Source organism: Nansenia antarctica (genome assembly GCF_963989245.1).
Source record: "Nansenia antarctica genome assembly, chromosome: 2".
In the NCBI taxonomy this organism is placed as follows: domain Eukaryota; kingdom Metazoa; phylum Chordata; class Actinopteri; order Argentiniformes; family Microstomatidae; genus Nansenia; species Nansenia antarctica.
This window is the reverse complement of record NC_137675.1, coordinates 10,109,169-10,132,762: the sequence shown is the minus strand read 5'-3', so window position 1 is coordinate 10,132,762 and position 23,594 is coordinate 10,109,169. Positions and strand designations below refer to the sequence as shown.

The following is a 23,594-nucleotide window of genomic DNA, read 5'->3' as shown; positions in this document are numbered from 1 at the left end:
CATACAATGTCGACAAGGACAAAGGACACCGCCCCTGTAACCCCCCCCCCCCCCCGCATCATCGAATGCTGACTCTCCCACAATGAGATACCACAATGTGACAATCATCAACATACACACACACACACACACGCACACACACACCTGCTGGCACACACATGTATGCACGCTAACAGGCAGGCAGGCAAACACACACACACACACACACACACACACATGTACACACATGCAGGCACACACATGCATGCACGCTAACACACACACACGCACACATTCACACACACTCATGCACACACCCAGGAATACACACATGGATGCACACGCACATGTACTCATGCACACACACAAACACACAAACACACACACACACACACACACACACGCACACACACACACACACACACACACACAGGGCACGTGACACTTTGGCTGCTGCCACGGGGGATCTGATTGACTCTCACAGTGCTTGAGCGATAAGTTGACAAATTGAAAGAGACAAATACAGCAAATGGTGTCCCTTGTACTCTGGTGTATCACAGGGCTCTTACACACACGCAGAACGAGAGGGGGGGGGGTGGGGGGGAGAGAAACAGAGGGATAGGGAGGGGTTGGGTGGAGGGAGAGAGAGAGAGAGAGAGAGAAAAAGAGAGAGAGAGAGAGACAGAGAGAGGAAAACAGCCTTCGTCATTACTTTGTAGCAGACAGACACAAGTGAATGATTGGTCTCCCATTGAGAGACCGTGCATAATAGCTTATCTCTCTGGTTGTATCGGGAGATTAGATAGATCTAGAGGTCTGGTTTTTAAAAAATAATATAATCAGAGACACAGCTAAGATGACACATCGTCAAAGAAGAGGCTTGTAGTATTCAGGATGTAGGGTTGAGAATGTACAGGCAGGTCTAGTAAATCAGTAAGATTGGGGGGGATCAGAGTCAGTCTGGGGGATATTAATTCATGTAAATTCATGTTAACTCACTGTCCGTCTGTCTGTCAGTCAGTCAGTCAGTCTGTCTGTCTATTTATTTATCTATCTATCTACCTATCTATTTATCTATGTATCTATCTATCTGTCTGTCTGTATGTCTGTATGTCTGTCTGTCTATTTATCTATCTATCTATCTATGCTTCCATTCTTGCCCGTTAGGACTGCCAGTTCTAGAAACACCGTCCTTTAATGTAAAAAGTCAGCGAGACACATATTCACTGTGGAACAGAAAAATGATTAATGTTTGTTATTTTTCATTCAAAGTCAGTGGGGGTGAAACTATTGTTGTCAGGTAAATCTGGAACAGGAGACGCAACAACAACCACACCGTGACACTCCGACCGTCTCATCAGGCCGGTTATGCTCCGTCACCAGGGGAAGCCACATCGCACTGGTGAGTTTAGCAGAGTTTAGCAGACAGCTTTAAGGCGACGTTTTTCGTCAAACCTTCACTTCACCTCTCCTCAAACCTTCACGACGTCAAACTCTCCGCCGTCCTCTATTGTAAAACACTGTATATTCACTGTGGAATTTCAATTACAATATTCATCTGGAGAGCAGTGGTTTGCTATCCGTCCACTCAATGTCAGAAATCCCAAAAATCTTCTTATCCCTGAAAGGGGTGATCCTTGAAAAGCAATCATACAGTGTGTGTCTCTCTGTGTGTGTGTGTGTGTGTGTGTGTGTGTGTGTGTGTGTCTGTCTGTATGCCTGTGTGTGTTTGCGTGCTTGTGCATTTGTGTGTGCCCTCAAAACAGTAAATTGCGGTGGGTTAGGAATGATGGGTTCAGTGGACAGTCTTGAGAGAGAGGGAGACAGAGAGAGAGAGAGAGGAAGAGAGAGAGAGAGGGGAGAGGGAGACAGAGAGAGAGGGGGGAGGGAGACAGAGAGGGAGGGAGGGAGAGAGAGAGAGAGAGAGAGAGAGAGAGGGAGGGAGAGAGGGAGGGAGAGAGACAGAGAGAGAGAGAGGAAGGGAGAGAGACAGAGAGAGAGAGAGAGGAAGGGAGAGAGACAGAGAGAGAGGGGAGAGGGAGACAGAGAGAGAGGGGGGAGGGAGGGAGACAGAGAGGGAGGGAGAGAGAGAGAGAGCATGCGAGAGAGATAGAAACGGAGAGAACGAGAGCACACACGTGAGAGAGATTAGATTCAACTTTATTGTCATCGCAGAGTATTGAATTACTATTCAACGAAATGCAGTTTAGCATCTAACCAAAAGCTCAAATAGTGATATAAGAACATGATATAGGTAACTATGCAATACACAGTATGTGCAGAGGTAGTATTGTAACAGTTTAGTTTAGAGGTATATATAGCCTGCGTTTGTAAATTTGTCATAAAGGGACCAAGTAATTTGATTGGATAAGAGGCAGTCGCGTGAACGCTCTGGCACTCTCAGAGTCATGAGCTATATAGTTATGAGCTTAGGTAGCTTGTACAGAGTGGTAGCTTATCACATCAGTAGTGCAAATGTTATAGAGTGATTACATTAACCAGGGATGTGCAGCCATCATAGTATTGTCATTGTCATGTCATAGTATCCCAGGGTGGGGGTACTGAGTCATAGTCAAGTGTGTGTGTGTGTGGGGGGGGGGCGCGCAATAGTTCAGCAGGGTGTGTGGAGGGAGAGAGAGCACAGCACGCGCGAGAGAGAAACAAAGAGAGAGGGAGAGCACGCACAAGCGAAACAGAGAGAGAGAAAGCATGCGAGAGAGAGAAAGCATGTGAGAGAGAGAAACAGAGAGAGAGAGAGAGAGCACGCAAGAGAGAGAAAGCATGTGAGAGAGAGAAACAGAGAGAGAGAGAGCACGTGAGACAGAGAAACAGAGACATAGACAGAGAGAGAGAGAGAGAGAGAGCCAATAGCCTATTGAAGGCCATGGTTCTGAAAATAATTTGAATGAAACAATGAGTGAATTGGAGAGAGGCGAAACTGGCGGAGAGCGATTTCAGGGTCGATTAGACGTCCGTCGTGTGTGGGCCCTATCTAGCCTGCGATGCGATGATTGCTCCGTTGTCAACACCTGGCGTTTTCACAGCGCATCAAGGTTTGAGCTTTTTTTACGGGAAAACAATTAATACTAATTTGAGTCAATCAAAGAAGGACTCCCGGGGTCAGCCCATGTCAAATCAACAAGCCACGAGACCCGCTATCTGGATTGGTCTGTGCAGATAGAGACATGAGATAAGAAGTACGCCGTACTGACTGAAACATGAGATAATACGCCGTACTGACTGAAACATGAGATAATACGCCGTACTGACTGAAACACGAGATAATACGCCGTACTGACTGAAACACGAGATAATACGCCGTACTGACTGAAACATGAGATAATACGCCTTTGTAGTCTATTTTCTCTGTTTGGTGATCAAAAATGAGGGAAAAAGTCCTGACCAAAGTTAAGAATATTTATTCAAAAAAGACAAGATCGGGTCCTCAGATTACACAGGATCAGGTTTACACACAAACAGTCACGACGGGGTCAGAGGAAGACAGAAGCAGCCGGAGCTCTCTTTGTCCCCTGGTTTTATACCGGTCTCTCAGCCAATCACATCACAGTATGTTCTTGGCCAATCGTGATCCTTCCTTCTAGGCGTCTGCCCTCGAACCGATTGGCCTATACCCTTGGGGGTGTGCGTGTGCGTGTCTGCGCATGTGCGACAATTGATTCCCAAATCTCCCCGCGACCATCAATAATAATATGTATGTATATATATATATATACATGTAATATGTGTAAAAATATACGTTATATATGTGTGTTATATGTGTAAGATATACGTTATATAAGAAGGCTATTAATATGTGTAAAAATATACGACACCGTACTGACTGAAACATGAGATAATACGCTGTACGCTGGACTGACTGCGTTTCTGAACCGTTTCAGGATGACCTGAGACGGTGGATATAGGGGGGGGGGAGGGGGGGTTGGAGGGAGATCCTCTTCCGTCCGTTGATTTGACACATGACATTGATAGAAATGGAGAGTGGGATTAAGTGATCCATCTGTGTGTGAGTGTGTGTGTGTGTGTGTGTGTGTGTCTGCCGAGTGTGTGTGTCTGCCATGTGTGTGTGCAGGGCTGGACTGGGACAAAAATTAGGCCCTGGCATTTTTGGCCCAGACAGGCCCACCCCAATCGGTCGGACCACACCCACCAGCACAAAAATACTTGCCTTATATACTCGTCTTATATACTGTGCTGTACAGTCATATGACAAACTGTAGTATTCCCCCAAACCACTACAAAGACGACTACATGCAGTAAGCAATGGTACCAGTGCAAGTAGACCAGTGTACTCACTCACTCTTGACTGGCGGTGGTGGCCATGGGGTACACAATCTCCATACTTGACTCAAGTATAGTAGAAGTAAAATGTTATCAAAGAAAAAGCACCAGAAGTCAAAGAATAATTTCAAATGTTTTATTATATTAAATAATATATAATAAATTCAAATATTTAAGTACTAGTAATAAATACAGCATAGACTGTGAACTCACTGCTAAATGGAAAAGAAAGACTGTGAAGTCCAGTGAAATTTTTCAAACAAACGGCAACGCCGACCTTTGAGAGAGAGAGAGAAACAGAGACAGAGACAAGGGTGAGACTAAGACATGATCATTTAGTAGTAGTAGTAATAATTTCATCATTATTAGTACCTTTTTACTTACTGTAGAACAATGTAGAGATAGCAGCATATCTGGAAAACAGCCACTTCAACAAACTATAACAATAATGCCATCTCATGATGGAGAGAGAGGGAGAGAGACAGATAATTAATTCAAAATTGTAAATTGTACATTATCATGTGACAGATTCAGATGATCAGAGCATCTTCCAGAAAATGGAGAAAAAAAACCTGACAGCTACTGTACTGTATACTCACTTAGTGGAAAAGGCTGCATGGCCCTCTGGATACTAGTCTCAACAACAATGGACAATGAACCATACAGGGCATCCTTAGAGAGGTGGGGAACTGGGGATAACAATGAGTGAGTCACATGATCAAATTATCTTCAGTCTAAAAAGCTGCTAAATTATTAGAATAATTGTATTTGAATATTCTCTAACCTTAGTACAACAGCAGTTTCCTCATGAGCTCACTCTTCTCTGCCACTTTGTCAATGACAGTGTCTGTGTCCAAAGCCACAGTGGCCATCAACATGAAGGCTTCCAGTTTGCTGGAAGACAGGCTGCTCCCCAGTCTGCTTTTTATGTACTTAAGTGTTGAGAATGATCGCTCGCAGGCCACCTGGGTTATTGACAATGTCATCAAGATCTTGTATGCAAGTCCAAGCAGGGGTATGCATCTGTGAGCATGTTGAATCTCTGCAGAATTTGGTAGCAGCACAGCGGGCACTCTTTGCAGAAGGCACAACTTTTGGTGATGATCTCCATGTCCTCTTCCTTTCCTCCAACGGGTCCCTCTTCCACTGTCCTGGTCACATATTCTTCTAGTGGTGATGTTTTCAGCTTGTCCCACTGGCTTGCTAAGCTTTTCAGCTCCGAGTGCAGGTTGTCCACCGATGCCATGCTCTCAAATGTATTACTTATAAATTACCGCTGTTTCTTCATCGCATAGGCTAGTGCTAGCCTACACATTAATAAAATATATAGCCTATACTGTATATGTCTTTTTTAATATAGAAGGAATCAGAATACGTGACAATTTATTTTTAGCAAATTGTATTCAAATTGTGCTTAGAGGGAATTATTTTCACCGGACATTATGACCGAAGTGGTTTAAATATGTCGGACTTTACCAACATATTTTACCGGACAAAGACCGGTAACTACCGGTTAACGGAAACCCAGCTGTACAGCTATTAGGGGTGTAACGGATCATCTAACTCACGGATCGTGTCACGGTTTTTGAGTCACGGATCGGATCATTTTTCGAATCAACACAAAACATAAAAATAAAAACAAAAAGCTTTTTCCTCGAATTCTGTAAAAACACCACTTTTTTGTGTAAAACCCAACAACATTCAAGATGTCAAAACTGGTATGTATATATGTGTGCGTGTATATATATATATATATAGGTTTAAATATATATATATATATATAATGTATATATATCTGTTGATTGGGCCAGCCCAGTGTCTGTACAGAAAATTGCCCAATGGGCCGCTGTCCCCGATTTATGGGCCGTTCGATGGTAGCTTTCAGCCGGCTCGGCCCAAAACTACCGCGGCCCACCGGGCAAATGCCCGGTATGCCAGATGGCCAGTCCAGCCCTGTGTGTGTGTGTCTGCCATGTGTCTGCCGTGTGTGTGTGTGTGTGTGTGTGTGTGTGTGTGTGACAGAGAGATTATAGTGACATAGTAGTAGAATGTTTAGATGGGTGCCACGCTGAGCAGGATGTTTCCTTTAGCCTTGAAGGCGTCTGTGTTGCATCTGGGCTATCCAAGGCCATGTACTGTAGGTATGTACACTCACACACACACACACACACACACACACACACACACACACACACACACACTCACACACACACACACACACACACACACACACAATTTAAAAAAAATAAGTAACCTTTATTTAACCAGCCAGGCCAATAAGAACTCATTTTTATTTGCATTGGCTGCCTGGCAAAAGACAAAAGCCTCTTAGGGGGAGGGGCTGAAAAGAAATCAGGTTACATGTTAAAAACAAAGAACACACAGGACAGACAGCGGCACACATCCAAGCATTTCCAGCACAGTTAAAAAATAGAAACATACAGACATCTCCAACACCTCCTCCACTTACAGTCACAGCATCAGTTAGAAGTTAAAAGGACAGCGTCACACATCCACATAAACCCGCACGACATTAAGCACAACAGAAAGCACACTAACAGCATTTTAAAAATTAGCAATACATACAGTATGCAAATTTGGACAGACACAGGAAGTCAACAGCCATGCATGGGACAGACAGTAAGCAGCCAACAGGGAGGGTTTGGAAAAGCACTAGAGGGTTGAGAAGCAGTTGCATGTGTCAGTGAGAATGTCCATGATGGAGTCCTTAAAAGCTGATTTGAACATAAGTGTCCAGTTTGAGTGATTTCTGTCAATTGTTCCAGTCATTGGCTGCAACAGCCCTGAATGAAGATTGACCTTGTGCAGTGTTTGTTTTGGGAATTTTTAGGAGAATATGGTGAGCAGACCGGGTGTTGTGGGCAGCAGACGTAATTTGCAGCAAGGGACACAGGTAGGGTGGGGGACAGACCAAGGAGGGTTTTGTAGATGAGCATGAGCCAGTGGATATTACGACGGGTGTGCAGGGATGGCCAGTAGACAGAGGAGTATAGAGTGCAGTGGTGTGCTTTGAAAGGGGCATTAGTGGCAAACCGGATAGCAGAGTGGTAGAGAACATCCAGCTTTTGGAGTGCGCCCTTGCATGCTGTCCTATATACGACATCCCCATAGTCTAACAGGGGAAGGATTGTCATTTGGACAAGAGTTAGTTTAGCAGAGTGAGTGAAGGTGGAACGCATTCTACACAGAAAAGCAAGTTTCGATTTGACCTTAGATTGTAACCTGTTTATGTGGTGTGAGAAGGATAGGGTGCTGTCTAGTCAGATACCGAAATATTAGTATTCAGTGACCTGGTCTAGGACAGCCCCATCAAGGGTGGTGATATATGGGCCTGGTGGGGGTGTAGCGGAGCCCTTCCTCCCGAACCACATGACCTTGGTCTTGCTGGTGTTAAGCGGGAGGTTTAGGGAGGAGAAGGCCTGCTGGACCTTGCGGGAAACTATCTTGAAGTGATGCCAGTACTATGTCTGGGGAGGGGCCAACTGCATAAAGGACTGTGTCATCAGCGTAGAGATGGATAGATGAGTCTAGAACAGAGCAGGCAATATCATTTATGTAAATGGCAAAAAGAGTGGGAGCTAAGATTGAGCCCTGGGGTACACCTTTTAGTGACACGTCACTAGTCAAATCAACGGACAGAAGAGGATCTCCCCCCAACACACACACACACACACACACACACACACACATACACACATTTACTCTAGACCGTCACCATAGACAGAGTGCAGACAATGAAAACCGAAAAAGGTCGACTTGTATTGATTTCTCTAAATCATTTAAAGACAGGCCGGCAGAAAGATATTGAGCAAAAACGATTAAATAACACTTGAAAGCCTGCGATGAAGATATCACCACACGTATGAGAGGATCAATCTCGATGATCACACACTGAACGGTACACACTCCACACACACACACACACACACACACACACACACGGCAGACACACACACACGGCAGACACACACACACACACACACAACCACGCTTACCTTATCTTGCTTAGCATCGTCTCCACACGCACTGCTGATGTTGGGGAACACATCTGACCATCCGCCCGCTGTGCAGTTTTTGCTAATATTTCCTGAGTAAGAAAAACATGGTTATTGTTATTTCAATGCTTCTATCTACAGTTAGCAACCCCCCCCCCACGCCCGAACACTCATAAGTGGTTCCCTCCGTTGTAGCTTTGATGCTACATGTCAGACAGATGATGGCTGTAGGTGCTAGCACGACACTTTAGATGCTGTCCATGTTGATTGTGACCAATGTTGACAACGCCTCCAGGGTCATATACCTATTAAGGCTACTCAGCGTGATGGACATGTTTATGCTCCATGCACACACACACACACACACACACACACACACACACACACACACACGGACCACTCACACACACACGCACACACACACACACACACACACACACACACACTTGAATGGTGCAGCGTTTCTTCTTCATTTATGTTGGATGATGGTTTCCATTAGATGTTGCCTCCAGGCTGCTGTTGATAGTGTTTTATTGGATTTATTGGAAGAGTAAACATGTTTTTTTTATCTGAGATCTGTCCGCTTTCAAAACTTTCTTTCTTTCTCAGGGGGTAAGGTCTGTCATTCCATATCAATTCAGGGGCACTTTTTGGCCAAACACACACACGCACGCACACAGACATGCACACGCACATGCACATGCACACACACACACACACACACACACACACACAAAAACACACGCACACATGCACACGCACATGCACATGCACACACACACACACACACACACACACACACACACACACACACACACACACACACACACAGTCTGTTGAATATGGAATGTAACCTATCCCTCAGCTTGGCATTCCAGACAGAAGTCTCTAGAACATGGAGACCAGAGAGTGTGTCTGGGGATGTAAACATCAGGGTTTGGTGAGTTTGTGTGTGTGTGTGTGTGTGTGTGTGTGTGTGTGTTTGCATGCGTGAGTGCCGATGTGTGTGTGTGTGTGTGGCAAGGTAGGGTAAGCATGGGCAGAGTGTTTGACAGGCGGAGGGCAGTGGAATGTAAGAAGAACAAGGATATGAGGGACTTGTTTATATTCCCAGTGTCCTTCCCTCTCCTTTCCTCCCCTCCCACTTCCCTCCTTCCCTCCCCTTCCCTCCCCTCCCTCCCTTCGCTTCTCCTTTTGTGTCCCGTCCTCCCCTCCCACTTCCCTCCTTCCCTCCCCTTCCCTCCCCTCCCTCCCTTCGCTTCTCCTTTTGTGTCCCGTCCTCCCCTCCTTCTTCTCTCCCCTCTCCTCTCCTCCCCTTCTCCCTCCTCTTTCCTCCTCCTCCTCCCATCCCATCTCTTCTCCTTTCGTGTCCTCTCCTCCCCTCTCTTCCTGCCCTCTCCTCCTCCTGGCCTCTCCCCTCATCCCCTCTCCCCTCCTCCTCCCCTCATCCCCCTCTCCCGTCCTCCTCCCCTCGTCCCCTGCCCTCTCCAGAGTCTCTGTGTCTGTCTCAGCCTGTGGATAGTACTGTCTCTCTTCTGGTGTGTGTGTGTGTGTGTGTGTGTGTGTGTGTGTTGTGCCCTGGTGGACTATGCTGTCTACTAAACCCACGGGGCTGTGTTCCTCGCCTCTGTGACACCAGTGACTCTGTCACGCGGCCCCCCCAGTCCCCCTCCGCACGGACCCTCTCCGTGAACAACCACAGTCGTCCTGAGTCTCCGACACCGGACCCCCGAAGTCATTATGGGTTTTCTCAGTTAATTAGAACATAGCCAGCCAGCCAGCCACCACCACCACCACCACCGCATGCATTACAATGTGTCTGTCCTCCACCAGCCTCCCTGGTGGATTTACAGAGGGAGAGGGCTGAAGAGGAGCAGTGTTTGATAGAACTGCCATCAAACCGCCGTGTTGAGCACAGGTAGCGTAACAATAAACACAAAGAGAGAGAGAGAGAGAAAAGAAACGATTTTCTACAACACAAAATCAAGTCCCTGGTCTCCCATAGCAACCGATACAAGTCACAGCCGAAACGACGGGTTCATGGCGACTTTTCTTTCTTCCCTTTTTCGACTTTTGACTTCGACTTGACTTCCTATTATAACAACGGTCACAGTGAGCAATATCCAATTTCTGCGCCTGACCTGTGTGTGGAACCGGCGAAACACGGAACAGCTGGACAATATTACCGCTTGAATAAACGCGAGTCGGGTTTTGATAATGTAATCCAGAGCTGGTTCACACATCCTGGGGAAAACCCAGAGAGGAGACTAGTGGACTGTCTGCTGGCTGGGATCTATCGACTGGCACCAGTGCATGCTGGGATCTATAGACTGGCACCAGTGCATGCTGGGGTCTACACTGGCACTAGTGCATGCTGGGATCTATCGATTGGCATCAGTAGGTGCTGAGATCTATAGTATACGGGTCACTGGGCACCGTGGCGTGAGCAGATGCGATTCATGTTGCCTCTGGTCCAGGCAGTACAGAACATATCATTCCTCCGTTCATGATTCAGTGGAAAATTGTGCTAGTTCTTAAAACTGTGCCTATAGCCTACACACACACACACACACACACACACACATACACACACACGGATGCATGCACGCCCGCCCGCCCCCCCCCCCCCCCACACACACACACACACACACACACACACACACACTCTCTCTCTCTCTCTCTCGCTCTCTGACGATTCTAGCCTCATGGACATTACACTGTCCTACACAGCTGTCAAGTGCTGTGAAATGAGAAACATGGGTCTATAGAACTGTGAGTGTGTGTGTGTTGAGCATTGACTATGACAAACTCAAGTGCTTTTTATGCAACATATTGTCATCTCAGACAAAATGAGAACAGACACACAGACACACACACACACACACACACACACACACACACACTCTGTCTCGGTTGACTCTATTCTCTTGTCCCCATTGTGCCAAAACAGCATGAAATGGACATTACACTGGTGTGTAAATGAGAAACATGGGTCTGTAGAACTGTGTGTACGTGTGTGTGTGTGTGTGTGTGTGTGTGTGTGTATGTGTGAGCATGAACTTTTCCAAACTGAAGTGTTGCTTACGTAACATGTACAGTAGTCATCTCAGACAAAACGAGAACATTGCTTGAGGAAATCTAAACGAAGCAACCATGTATATGATCTGGGACTGGTATTACAGACACCCACACCGCGCGCACACACACGCACGCACACACACACACACACGCACGCACGCACGCACGCACGCACACACACACACACACACACACACACACACTCACACAAACGAAAGATTTAAAGAGGCCATATAATCGTTCTCATTTTAATTTCCAATGACGTTTTCTCTGGGTATCTAAAGCCCCTTTCACACATAGTTCCCTGTAAATTGCATGGAATCCCGACCTGTGTCAGATGGGCATTTTCACCGTTCACACATGACCAGACTAGCCGGCAATTACCTAGTTGCGCACTCATGCCTACGACCCGGGTCTTGAATCACGCATTCAACTGGATGCAGAACTGGACCGAGACAGGCGTGTGAGACTGCCATATACCATATATCATACCTTTGTTTTATATCGAAAAATATGATGATTAATACATATAAAACGGAGGTATGATATATGGCAGATATAATATGGCAGTCTCACGCGCCTGGGATGTAAGGATCTTGTAACTTCGCAAACAATAGCAGCATTGAAATCAAAGGTAGTGAGTGCAGATTTTCGTGTTTTGACTTTGCTGGGAGTTCGTTAAAAATGCCTTTCCACCTAAGAACCGTGGAGCCGCGGCGGGGGAAGACGGGGGCTTCATCGTGGTGGATGGTCGCAAACTTCCGACGTCTGTTATATTTTCTGCATTGGATGAGGTTTGCTGTCATACAATGATCAATCAATGTAGAATTATATTGATCACTACTTTGGCTGATGATGTGTTGACTGCGCTGACTGCGCTGTGTGCTAATGTGTGAAAGGAGATGGTGTGTGTGCACTGCTGCGTAATGTGTCTATACTACAAAATGTACATTTGATAAGTAAGTAAGCTAGCTAAGTAAGTAATCTAGCTAACTCTGATTGGAAATACTATCCCGGGCTGTCCCGGGCTTACTCGAGCTACTTGAATCACGCATTCAACTGGATGTAGAACTGGAATGTAGTAGACATGATTCGAACGAGACAGGCGCGTGAGACTGCCATATACCATATATATATGTCCGGCGATGCAGGACAGCTGTGAAAGGAGACTGACCAGGGAATGTTCAGGCTTCTATTCACACTTACCGTGACCCAGTACTTTCCATGGAATTATACATGGTCTGGACCCGGGTAATTGCCCGGGCGGATTTCCCTTGTCATTCGCATTCAGACATAAGCCGACCCTGGAAATCCCATGGCATCTACTGGGGAGGCTTGTATGTGTGAAAAGGGCTTAAGAAGTCATTGTGTGTATTTTCGGTCACAAAATGTTTATTCTCATTCTTTTTCTCTGGCCTCCGTCTTTCCTGGAAAAGCAGCATCTGCTGAGGGGTCTTGTGAGTCGTTCTTTCATATATACACTTTCTTTCCTAAGTGTAATGCTTACCAATTGTTTATCATATGTGGATTTATCTAGCATTTCTGCTTGCAGTTGCATTGTGTTTTTTCTAGCTAGCAAAATACAACACTGTACTAGCTCAAAAGACAAGATAACCCCATCGTTTGCATACCGTTGTATTGAAAAGTCAACATTTTAAATGGCCAGTTTCATCGAGTTATCGATTAACTATCCGGAACTATCTCTGCTAGCTGGCTAACTGTCTCTGCTAGCTGGCTAAAATGGGAGGGAAATTGATTGAGTTGTACTTGGTTGTCATTGGTGCACTAACTTCAGTGGAGGAGGGGGCCACAATCACACCCACGCAAAACCAGACGTAATTTGAGGTGCACTCTTCAAACTGCCGTCATCGTCAGGGAAGGCCATCATACTGTTCAACTTCACAGGGAGGAAACACCAACTAAAACACTGGACAATCTGTGTTCAGACGACATGGTCCCTTCAACCTAAACGGAGGTACGACAAGAAGAAAGAGAACAGTGATATCGTACCATTCCTGCCAAACAGAGCCTTGAGGACCCTGGGACAGGGGATGGTGACCGTCTCTCCGATGCCGGCGCGGTCCCAACATGATATGTTGTCCCAGAATCCTTTGCATCCCTCTCCTGTCAACAGAAATAAATGTAGCATGTTAGAAAAAAATAATATTTCAAAAAGCGTTTATTTTTATTTTTTATGCAACATTCCTTCTCACAGTACATTCAACTATTGTACAGTACACATCACATCTGAATGAAATCCAAGGATTGTATTATCGAAATCGCTGGATTATATCGCTTATTATAAAAACCGACACACTTGTCACTATTCCTGTCAAAAAGGCTATATTCCCGGAGGAACTTAATAACACTTTTGCTTTCGTTTTTGACAACGATGTCACTGACAATCAAAGATAGTCGCTCTATCATTAACAACATATCAGTTTCATCTGCTCTGAGATGTTTACACCGTGGCGGAGCCAGGTTCGACAAGGTGGTGCAGGGCCTAACATTCTTTGGGGAGAACCCTGTTATTTACCTTACATAAACATCGACATGATACCGTATAAACAACTACTGCTCATTCCAAACGAATCGTCGTCTATGACTATTTTTAAACTCCAGAGTGTGCACTGTATACACGTGGGATGAAACAGATTAATGGGTGTATATATTTAGTCTCTGAAAGAACAGTGAAGTTAGGACAACGCAGACAGAGAGACAGAGCGTCGCACTGAAACGTGAATCCTGAAACAGATCGTTTTTGAACGGAGAGGGTGTTGAAGTGCCCGGGGCGGACTTTACAGCCCAACCCTTTTGAGCCACTTTAGCAGCAAAAACAAAACGATTGAGCTCAGTGACAATGTAGCCCCCCCCCCCCCGCGCGCGAGATGGGAGATGCAGCCGAGAGCATCGCACTGTCAAAACGCGTCTATAAAAAGAACCCTATTAACATCAGAAACAAGAATGAACATGCACTGTTTAGTGTAGAAAATAAGATGAATAGATGAAAACCGAACCCACAAATAAACACGTTTCGCCCACGAGTAGATCAAGAGCAGTGTCAATGTGCAGTAGAGTGGTTGCTGCGGCTCTAAAAGACATCTGTCTGTCGGCCTTGTTCTAAACCATGACTATTTCAGTAGAGCACAGTCACTCAGTTGTTACAGGCAAAGGAAGATGATCGTATCCGGTGAATTAGCCGATTGCATGTTCTGTCATGGGGGAAACTGCGTGATCCTGATGTAACTGGGTACGTTCCATGGATAAGTGGCTTAGTATTGTCTAATTGGCTGTAATATTGTCTGTTGCCTGATCTGAGGGAAATGGTACACGGGTTCAGAGAGGGTTCAGAGAGGGCGAGAACCCTTTGAAGAAGTTTTTGGGGTTCTATATAGCTCTATATATATAACTCTGTGGAAAGGGGTTCTATATGGAACTCAAAGGGGTTCTATATGGAATTCAAAAGAGGATGTTCAAAGGACGCTTTTCCACTAGAGACTGGGATGTTTCTAAACGTGACCCCAAACCAAAGGAACTCATGGTTCACACCACGTTTTCATGCTTTTGTATCATAACAAGTCCTATAGTGGGATAGCCAAACAACGGGTGCAACACCCCTAGAGGGTTTTTAACCAGCTACTGAAGTCTCTTTAACAAGCTACTGAAGTTACTGTATTTCCCTGTATTTCCCCAATTAACACTTATTCAGAATGACTTCTCTACCCAATTAGTTTAATTTGTGCGGCACCTTCGGAGCAGAATCACAAGGTCTGGCGCGGTGAGTGGGCGTCATGGTGTAGAGCTCGCAGGACTACGGTTTGTGTAGCAGACATGATCGGAATCACGCTGTCGTGATGAGGGAAGCCCTGCCTGAAACCTCTCAGCCCAAACACAGCCCTGGGGTGTCATCTTGGTATAGCGGTTCACGCCTGTGCCACCCATGGTGGAGAGGTCCCCGGTTCAAACCCCTGGTAGATGTATTTTGTAGTAAGCTCACAATATGCTGGGGTCATAAAGCCGTGTTCAACGTTTACTTTGAGTGAGTTAAAAATAAATACAAAATAAAGCGAGTTATTTCCATTCTAACGGAAAGTGGCGATGTGTCAAAAGTCATCTTAGTGGGTTGGAGCTGCTTATCTGGACCACAAACACAAATGTACAAATATTTAACCAAGGCTGACATTCTGATGAGGCCAGCCCAGGGACCCATGTGTCTTGGCTGAGGGTTTTGCAAATCAACACATTCAAACGGCCAACTACACACCACATCACTACACACCACATCACTACACACCACACCACTACACACCACACCACTACACACCACACCACACCACTACACACCACACCACTACACACCAGGCACTACACACCACTACACACCACACCACTAGACACCACATCACTACACACCACTACACACCACAACACTACACACCGCTACACACCACATCACTACACACCACACCACTACACACCACACCACACCACTACACACCACACCACTACACACCACTACACACCACACCACTACACACCACAACACTACACACCACACCACTACACACCACACCACTACACACCACACCACACCACTACACACCACACCACTACACACCACTACACACCACACCACTACACACCATAACACTACACACCACTACACACCACACACCAAACCACTGCACACCACACCACTACACACTATAACCACACACCACATCACTACACACCACACCACTACACACCACACACCAAACCACTACACACCAGACCACTACACACTATAACCACACACCACATCACTACACACCACACCACACCACACCACTACACACTATAACCACACACCACATCACTACACACCACACCACACCACTACACACTATAACCACACACCACATCACTACACACCACATCACACCACACCACTACACACTATAACCACACACCACACCACACCACACCACACCACTACACACTATAACCACACACCACACCACTACACAATATAACCACACACCACATCACTACACACCACATCACACCACACCACTACACACTATAACCACACACCACATCACTACACACCACACCACACCACACCACTACACACTATAACCACACACCACACCACATCACTACACACTATAACCACACACCACACCACCACTCCTAGTGCCTCCAGAAGAGAGATTTCAGGCCGGTTTCACAGACAAGGCTTAAAGCCTAGTCCTAGACTACATCACACTTTCAATGTAAAATCTCCATTGCAGAGGCTTTCTAGTCCAGGATTAGGCTAGGATCAAAGCCTCGTCTGTGAAACCGGCCCATCGTATTTTTATTTTGTAACATCTCACAAAAAATGCATGTCATGAGTTGAGTGGCCGAGGAAACGAATTCTGTTCAACCGCGCGCAACATCCGTATCCACCAGTGGAGGCTGGTGGAGGTAGAAATCGGAGAACCGGCGCGCGTGTTTGATAGCATCCCTCATTCCATTCCCTTGTGATGTCATCACCTTTAGAGGCCTGGGCCTCCTGGTCCTTCAGCTTGTAGAGGCACTCCTCCTGGTCTCTCTCCAGCTCCAACATGAAGTTGCAGTTCGGGTGTCTTCCCTGCACCTTCCATGCAACACAAAGGGAGATATGAATATTCATTAAGATTAATTATTAAGATGAATATTTAATCATCATCATTATCATCGTCATTACCTTCACATGAATACATCTGTCCTGTGATGATAGCGAGAGATAGACGTGACATGGAGTAATTGGAGGAGGTTGGGAGTTATCGGGGGATGTCGGAAATGAGAAAAGTAAGAATACGGCTCACTTCTTTTCTGGATGTCTTTCATGAGGGACCTCATTGAAAAGGGGAGAGTATTCTTACATTTAACTGAATGATGTTTGCAATTACTAAGATAAGCTTCTCTGTATGTGGTATCGTCTGATAAGTGGAAATGGTTCTGTCCTCCCAACGGTTTGGATAAGGAAGAGAGGGAGGGAGAGGGAGAGAGAGAGAGAGAGAGAGAGAGAGAGAGAATGAGAGCAACAGACAGACAGAGAGACAGACAGACAGACAGAGCGAGAGAGAGAGAGCGGCAGAGAGACAGAGAGACAGACAGAATGAGAGAGAGAGCGACAGAGACAGAGAGACAGACAGAATGAGAGAGAGAGAGAGCGACAGAGAGACAGAGAGACAGACAGAATGAGAGAGAGAGAGCGACAGAGACAGCGAGAGAGAGACAGTCTGAATGAAAACTTAATGAGAAGTTTCATTCAGGAGAAGAATCCCCATTACAGAAAGTGTGGAAGTGGATTATCTCCAGTATCTGGATGGCAGGCTAATAGAAGCCTCTGAAGGGAGCCGTGGAATACCAACACTAATCGATCCCCGTGAAGGCAGGAGGTAGATGGACAGAATGACTCAATCATTTGCATCATGAACCTGCAAACTAAATACCCTCCACCAGTGTGTGGTCGCTTGAGGGGGCCAATTAGGACAATCCCTTTGACAGGCACTCAAACATCAAGATCGTCCAGATAACTGCCGTGTGTGTGTGGCTTTCTCTCTCTTTGTCAGAAGGCAGGAAAGTGAAGTGTGTGTGTGTGTGTGTGTGTGTGTGTGTGTGTGTGTGTGTGTGTGCCTGCGTGCGTGGGTGTCTGTGCATGGTGAGTGGCGTTCTCTCTATTTGTCAGAAGATGAGGAGGTTTGAAGTGTGTGTGTGCGTGTGTGCCTCTCTGTCTATGTGTGTGCACATGCATATCTGTGTGTGTGTGTGTGTGTGTGCCTCTCTGTCTATGTGTGTGTGCATGCATATGTGTGTGTGTGTGTGTGTGTGTGTGTGTGTGTGTGTGTGTGATGTGTGCCTCTCTGTCTATGTGTGTGTGCATCCATATCTCTGTGTGTGTGTGTGTGTGTGTGTGTGTGTGTGATGTGTGCCTCTCTGTCTATGTGTGTGTGCATGCATATCTCTGTGTGTGTGTGTGCCTCTCTATGTGTGTGTGCATGCATATGTGTGTGTGTGATGTGTGCCTCTCTGTCTATGTGTGTGCACATGCATATCTGTGTGTGTGTGTGTGTGTGCCTCTCTGTCTATGTGTGTGTGCATGCATATGTGTGTGTGTGTGTGTGTGTGTGTGTGTGTGTGGGTGTGTGTGTGTGTGTGTGTGTGTGTGTGTGTGTGTGTGTGATGTGTGCCACCTGCGTGTAATTGCCTTTCTGAGGAGGCCAAGACGCTGACCTGGCAGCTTGGCAGCAGCAGCAGCACCATTCTGGGCAGCGCCGAGCCTGGACCGTCAATATCTCCTCTCACAGGCCACAGACCTCTCCCAGATTCTCTCTCTCTCTCTCTCTCTCTCTCTCTCTCTCTCTCCCTCTCTCTCTCTCTCTCTCCCTCTCTCTCTCTCTCTCTCTCTCCCTCTCTCTCTCTCTCTCTCTCTCTCTCTCTCTCTCTCTGTCTCTCTCTCTCTCTCTCTCTCTCTCTCTCACACACACACACACACAAGCATCTGGGCGTCACACACTGCTTTCATCTAGTCCCGGGGGAACAAGGTGTCTCTGCCTCTACCTGGAGGGGGGGGGCCTGAGGGGCACAAGGTGGTTCCTTTCTTCAGATTCTCCCAGCTGATTCAGCTCTGAGTGCACTGAAGTAGTTATGTTTGTGTGTGTGTGTGTGTGTGTGTGTTCACTGTATGTGTGTGTGTGTGTGTGTATGTGTGTGTGTCTGAACAGCAGCTGAAGGTCATGTCAGCCAGCCATTGACGGCTGGCAGGCTCGGGGGGGGGGCTGGCATATTGACCTGGCACAAGTGGGACCTCTCCTCCTCCTTGCAGCTTTCATCTGTTTATGAACTCTGCTGTGCCCCCGACAAACACTGCTGTCTATCTCAAGGCTCTCTCTCCGTCTCTCTCCCTCTCTTCCTCCCCCCCATCTCTATTTCTGTCTTACCTCTCCATCTTTTCTCCGTCCCTGTCTCACTTGCTCTCTCTCTCTCTCTGCCTTTCTATCTCCTTTCCTCTCTCTTCCCCTCCCCTCTCTCTCTCCCTCTTTCTCTTTCCATCCCCCCACCTCTCTCTCTCTCTCCCTTTCTATCTCCTTTTCTCTCTTTCTCTCCTCTCTTTCCCTCCCTCCTTCTCTTTCCATCCTCCCCCCCCTCACTCTGTCTGTCTCTCTCTCTCCCTCCCTCCCTCCCTCCCTCCCTCACAGTGTGGTGTTCACCACCTCTGCCACTTGCCAGGGGCGTCGGCTGCCAGGGCTCGTGTGGACTTCCGCAGAAGCAGATTGATGTGATGGGACAGGTCTCCTCTACGCCACGTTTCCAGTGTGTGTGTGTGTGTGTGTGTGTGTGTGTGTGTGTGAGAGTGAGTGAGTGTGTGTCTGGATGTTTCCAGGCGTCACACTCTCTCTCTCTCCAGCACACCTCATTAAAACACTGGTGTGTTTTACAACACTGTGCCTCACCTCACACCCTCTCAGTCAGGACCTGACTCTGTGGACGAAACTAGCCTCCTGAACCACCATACTCCACTTGTATATACAGTACATGTTCACGTGTTCACACACACACACGCACACGCACAGGCACGCGCGCACACACACACACACGCACGCACGCACGCACGCACGCACGCACGCACACACACACACACACACACACAAACGTGTGTGCACACCCGCATTTATGCACTCGTACACACTCACACAGACACACACGCACACTCGAAAGATTGTGATGAATGCAAAGATTACAACATTGCGATACACACAGTGCAAACAACCAAGAAAGGACCGTATCCACACACTGTATTATGAGTCATGCTGTAGCAGGGGAGGCTGGCGGAGGTAGAAATCAGAGGACGGCCTCATTGGATAACGCACTAATGAACGCAACGATGAAACCACACTCACATATATAAACCTGACCTGTTTATCCTCCAGCATCAACAGACGACTCCAGGAGCCTCATTTATATATATACTGTAGGCGTAAGGTGGAAGGCACTTTTACACAAACTTTGGGATTTATAAAAAACAAACTTGGTGGCCTGGGGTGGTCCAGTGGTCTAGCACCGCGGTCGACAGTGCACACATACTGTATGCCCATGTCGGCATGGGTTCAAATCCAGCCCCATGCCCTGCTGACATGCCCTCTCTTACTTTCCTGTCTGTCTTCACTACATCTGTCTAATAAAATGAAAAATATGAGTGGGACTGCCCCACTCAGAAAAAATTACTTAAAAAACAAACTTGGCGGGAGAATGTGAGGAACGCTCCACGCACACTCTCATGCGAGCGCACGTACGCACGGAAACTAGAGAAATTAAAAACCTGCGACTCCGGTGGGAGAAGGGTGAAACCCGAGAAAGGCTCTGAAATTGATACCATTGTGTAAAATTAATCGAAATATTACCTCTCATGCATTATGCATATGAAGAGTTCCCTGGAGTGCACACAAAAAGGAAACATGATTTTGGATAATAAATACAAACAGAGATATCGTTTTTTGCAAAACAACCCCTCAAATAATATTTTGTTATATACAGTTTAATTAGGAAATCATATTTAATTGGATCTGTAATTATTAAACAATACTTCCATGTATTCTCATGAATAATAAACAGTAGGATAAACAACGTTTAAACTGATGCCGTTTCCCATGCCTCAGTCGAGTGCAGTTTCATTATTGTTATCACGTGTTCGTTGCTCAGAACTGTTGCACAGAATTTCACTGGGTGAAACTTCTTTTTTCAGCGTTTATGAAACTCTCCCTGACAGTCTGTCCAGACTTCTGAACCCTGACCAGTCAGTGGGTTTCTATTTTGAAAGAGGGTTTCGGGTTGAATAGTAGAAATATCAATCATAATGATTCATCTTGTGTTTAATGTAAGGCAGACTGCACACTGACAGACGGTCTGAGTTTGAGTCAGACAGACAGGCTGTCTTTGAATCAGACAGACAGACAGACAGGCTGTGTTTGAGTCAGACAGACAGACAGGCTGTGTTTGAGTTCAGAGGTAGAAATCGGAGACTGGGGCTCATTGAAATGCGTGGGACGGAATGACGGATGTTTGATACCATTCCTCATTCCATTCCATGCATTATACAATAAGCCCGTCCTTCAATTTCTACCTCCACCAGCCCCCTTGTATTAAACCGATCAGAATCAAGAGGTCTGGATTCATACCAGTAGAGTATTGCAGCCAAGGCAGCTAATTGAAGTGGCTTCTGAATGGCTCTGTGAGATGCCCTTTAATCACACACACATGGCTCAATGGTATCAGTCAGAGAGGATAATACGAAGGGAATTGAGCGCCTCTGCATAGCAGTAGCACTTGATTCTTTTCTAAATGAGCCCAGTAACACCCCACCTGATCTGGGTAGAGCATTGTAATTGTCAGTCTTATCAGAACCACCGACGGCGCATACAAATGATGCTCGCTCACACACACACACACACACACACACACACTCACTCACTCACTCACTCGCACACAAACACTCACACTCGCTCACTGACTCTCACTCACACACCCACACACACACAAACAAACACTCACACTCACTCACTGACACTCACTCACACTCACACTCACACTCACTCACTCACTCACACACAAACACACAAACACTCACACACACACTCACTAACACACTGCCGAAATATTTGTCTTTTCCTCAAACCCTGAATAAAATAAACACTAAAACAAAACCTTAAAGCCTTTTTTATTTTTAGTGCAGACCAGCTACAAACTTTGGAACATGTTGGTGTACAAAATGTACAAAATCTGGAACATGTTGGTCGACGTTCTGAGCGCAGGGGTCATAACAACCATCCCATTCAAGTGAGAGTGTGTGTGTGTGTGTGTCAGTGTGGTGGTGGTGGTGGTTAAACGCACCTTTTGCCAAAACTCACACTTCCCTGTTGCCTTTCATACCTCGTCAAACACAACATATCCAACGACCTACGCAGGAAACAGTTTATTCTCAAAACCAGTGGAGGTAGAGAGGACAGGCTCAATACAACGCAATATCTCCGCCTGCGTCCCCTGCTCAAACGCCAGGCTGCGCTTCGTCGCTACAACCCCCGACCCTCCTGTTGACTGGCCTGATTACATCAGCTGTATTGGCAACGCGCCAATCCAATTGTTCCGTCCTCTATCTGCTACGTTTAGATGAGAGAGAAGAGAGAGAGAGAGAGAGAGAGAGAGAGAGAGAGAGAGAGAGAGAGAGAGAGAGAGAGAGAGAGAGAGACGTGTCGGTCACGCAGACAGGGTTTAGCGAGAGGTACGGTCGATGTCTCTGGTGACCTGCCCTGCCCCTGCCCCTGCCCCTGCTCCGCACTGCCCCTGCCCTCCCCCTGCCCCAGGTCTGCCTCTGACCCCCCTGACCCTACGCCTGCCCCTGACCCTGCTCCACCCTGCCCCTGGCCTGCCCCTGCTCCACCCTAACCCTGCCCTACCCCTGCTCCGCCCTGCCCCTGCTCCACCTTAACCCTGCCCTACCCCTGGCCTGCCCCTGCCCCTGCTCCACCTTAACCCTGCCCTACCCCTGGAAACCCTGCCTTGCCCCTGCTCCACCTTAACCCTGCCCTACCCCTGGAAACCCTGCCCTACCCCTGCCCCTGGCCTGCCCCTACCCCACCCCAGCCCCAGGCCCATTAGCATGTCACCACCACATCAAACCGATTGTTCCCTCCTCTGTCTGTCTACGTTTAGATGAGAGAGATGCGCCTGTGCCACACAGACAGAGTTCAGCCTGTCCCGCCCATTGGCACCGCACCAAACCCACTGAGCTGGTGCAGTTTACAGTCCGTGATACCGGTCCATTCATTACAACGAGCCCGTCCTCCGATTTCTGCCTCCATCAGCCTCCCCTGCGGTGCAAACCTGTACAGTGGTCTGCAGGAGGTAGAGGACATGTCTCTGTGGTGCGGTATCTGCACCGGCACGCACACACACATGCTCGCGCACAGCCGCACACACACACACACACACACACATACATACAGTCTCTCTCTCACTCTCACACACTCTCACAGGGATGAACTAAAGGGACACGCTCGACCTGCATAACATTAATCCCAACCCTAACCCTAACCCTTACCCTAACCAAGCCCTTAACCCTAACCCTTACCCTAACCAAGCCCTCAACCCTAACCCTTACCCTAACCAAGCCCTTAACCCTAACCCTTACCCTAACCACGCCCTTAACCCTAACCG

General features: G+C 47.0%; 1 protein-coding gene across 1 annotated transcript in view; it reads right to left on the bottom strand.

The window, feature by feature from the left end:
• Window positions 1-23,594, bottom strand: part of LOC308149776 (vasoactive intestinal polypeptide receptor 2-like) — a gene marked incomplete at both ends in the record, with an annotated part of 48,878 nt that overhangs the window by 11,905 nt on the left and 13,379 nt on the right. Inside the window, 3 exons of the mRNA XM_080522666.1 lie at window positions 8,295-8,386; window positions 13,383-13,496; window positions 16,893-16,995. Of these exons, the coding sequence (XP_080378792.1) occupies window positions 8,295-8,386; window positions 13,383-13,496; window positions 16,893-16,995 (309 nt within the window). The remainder of the gene's footprint in view (window positions 1-8,294; window positions 8,387-13,382; window positions 13,497-16,892; window positions 16,996-23,594) is intronic.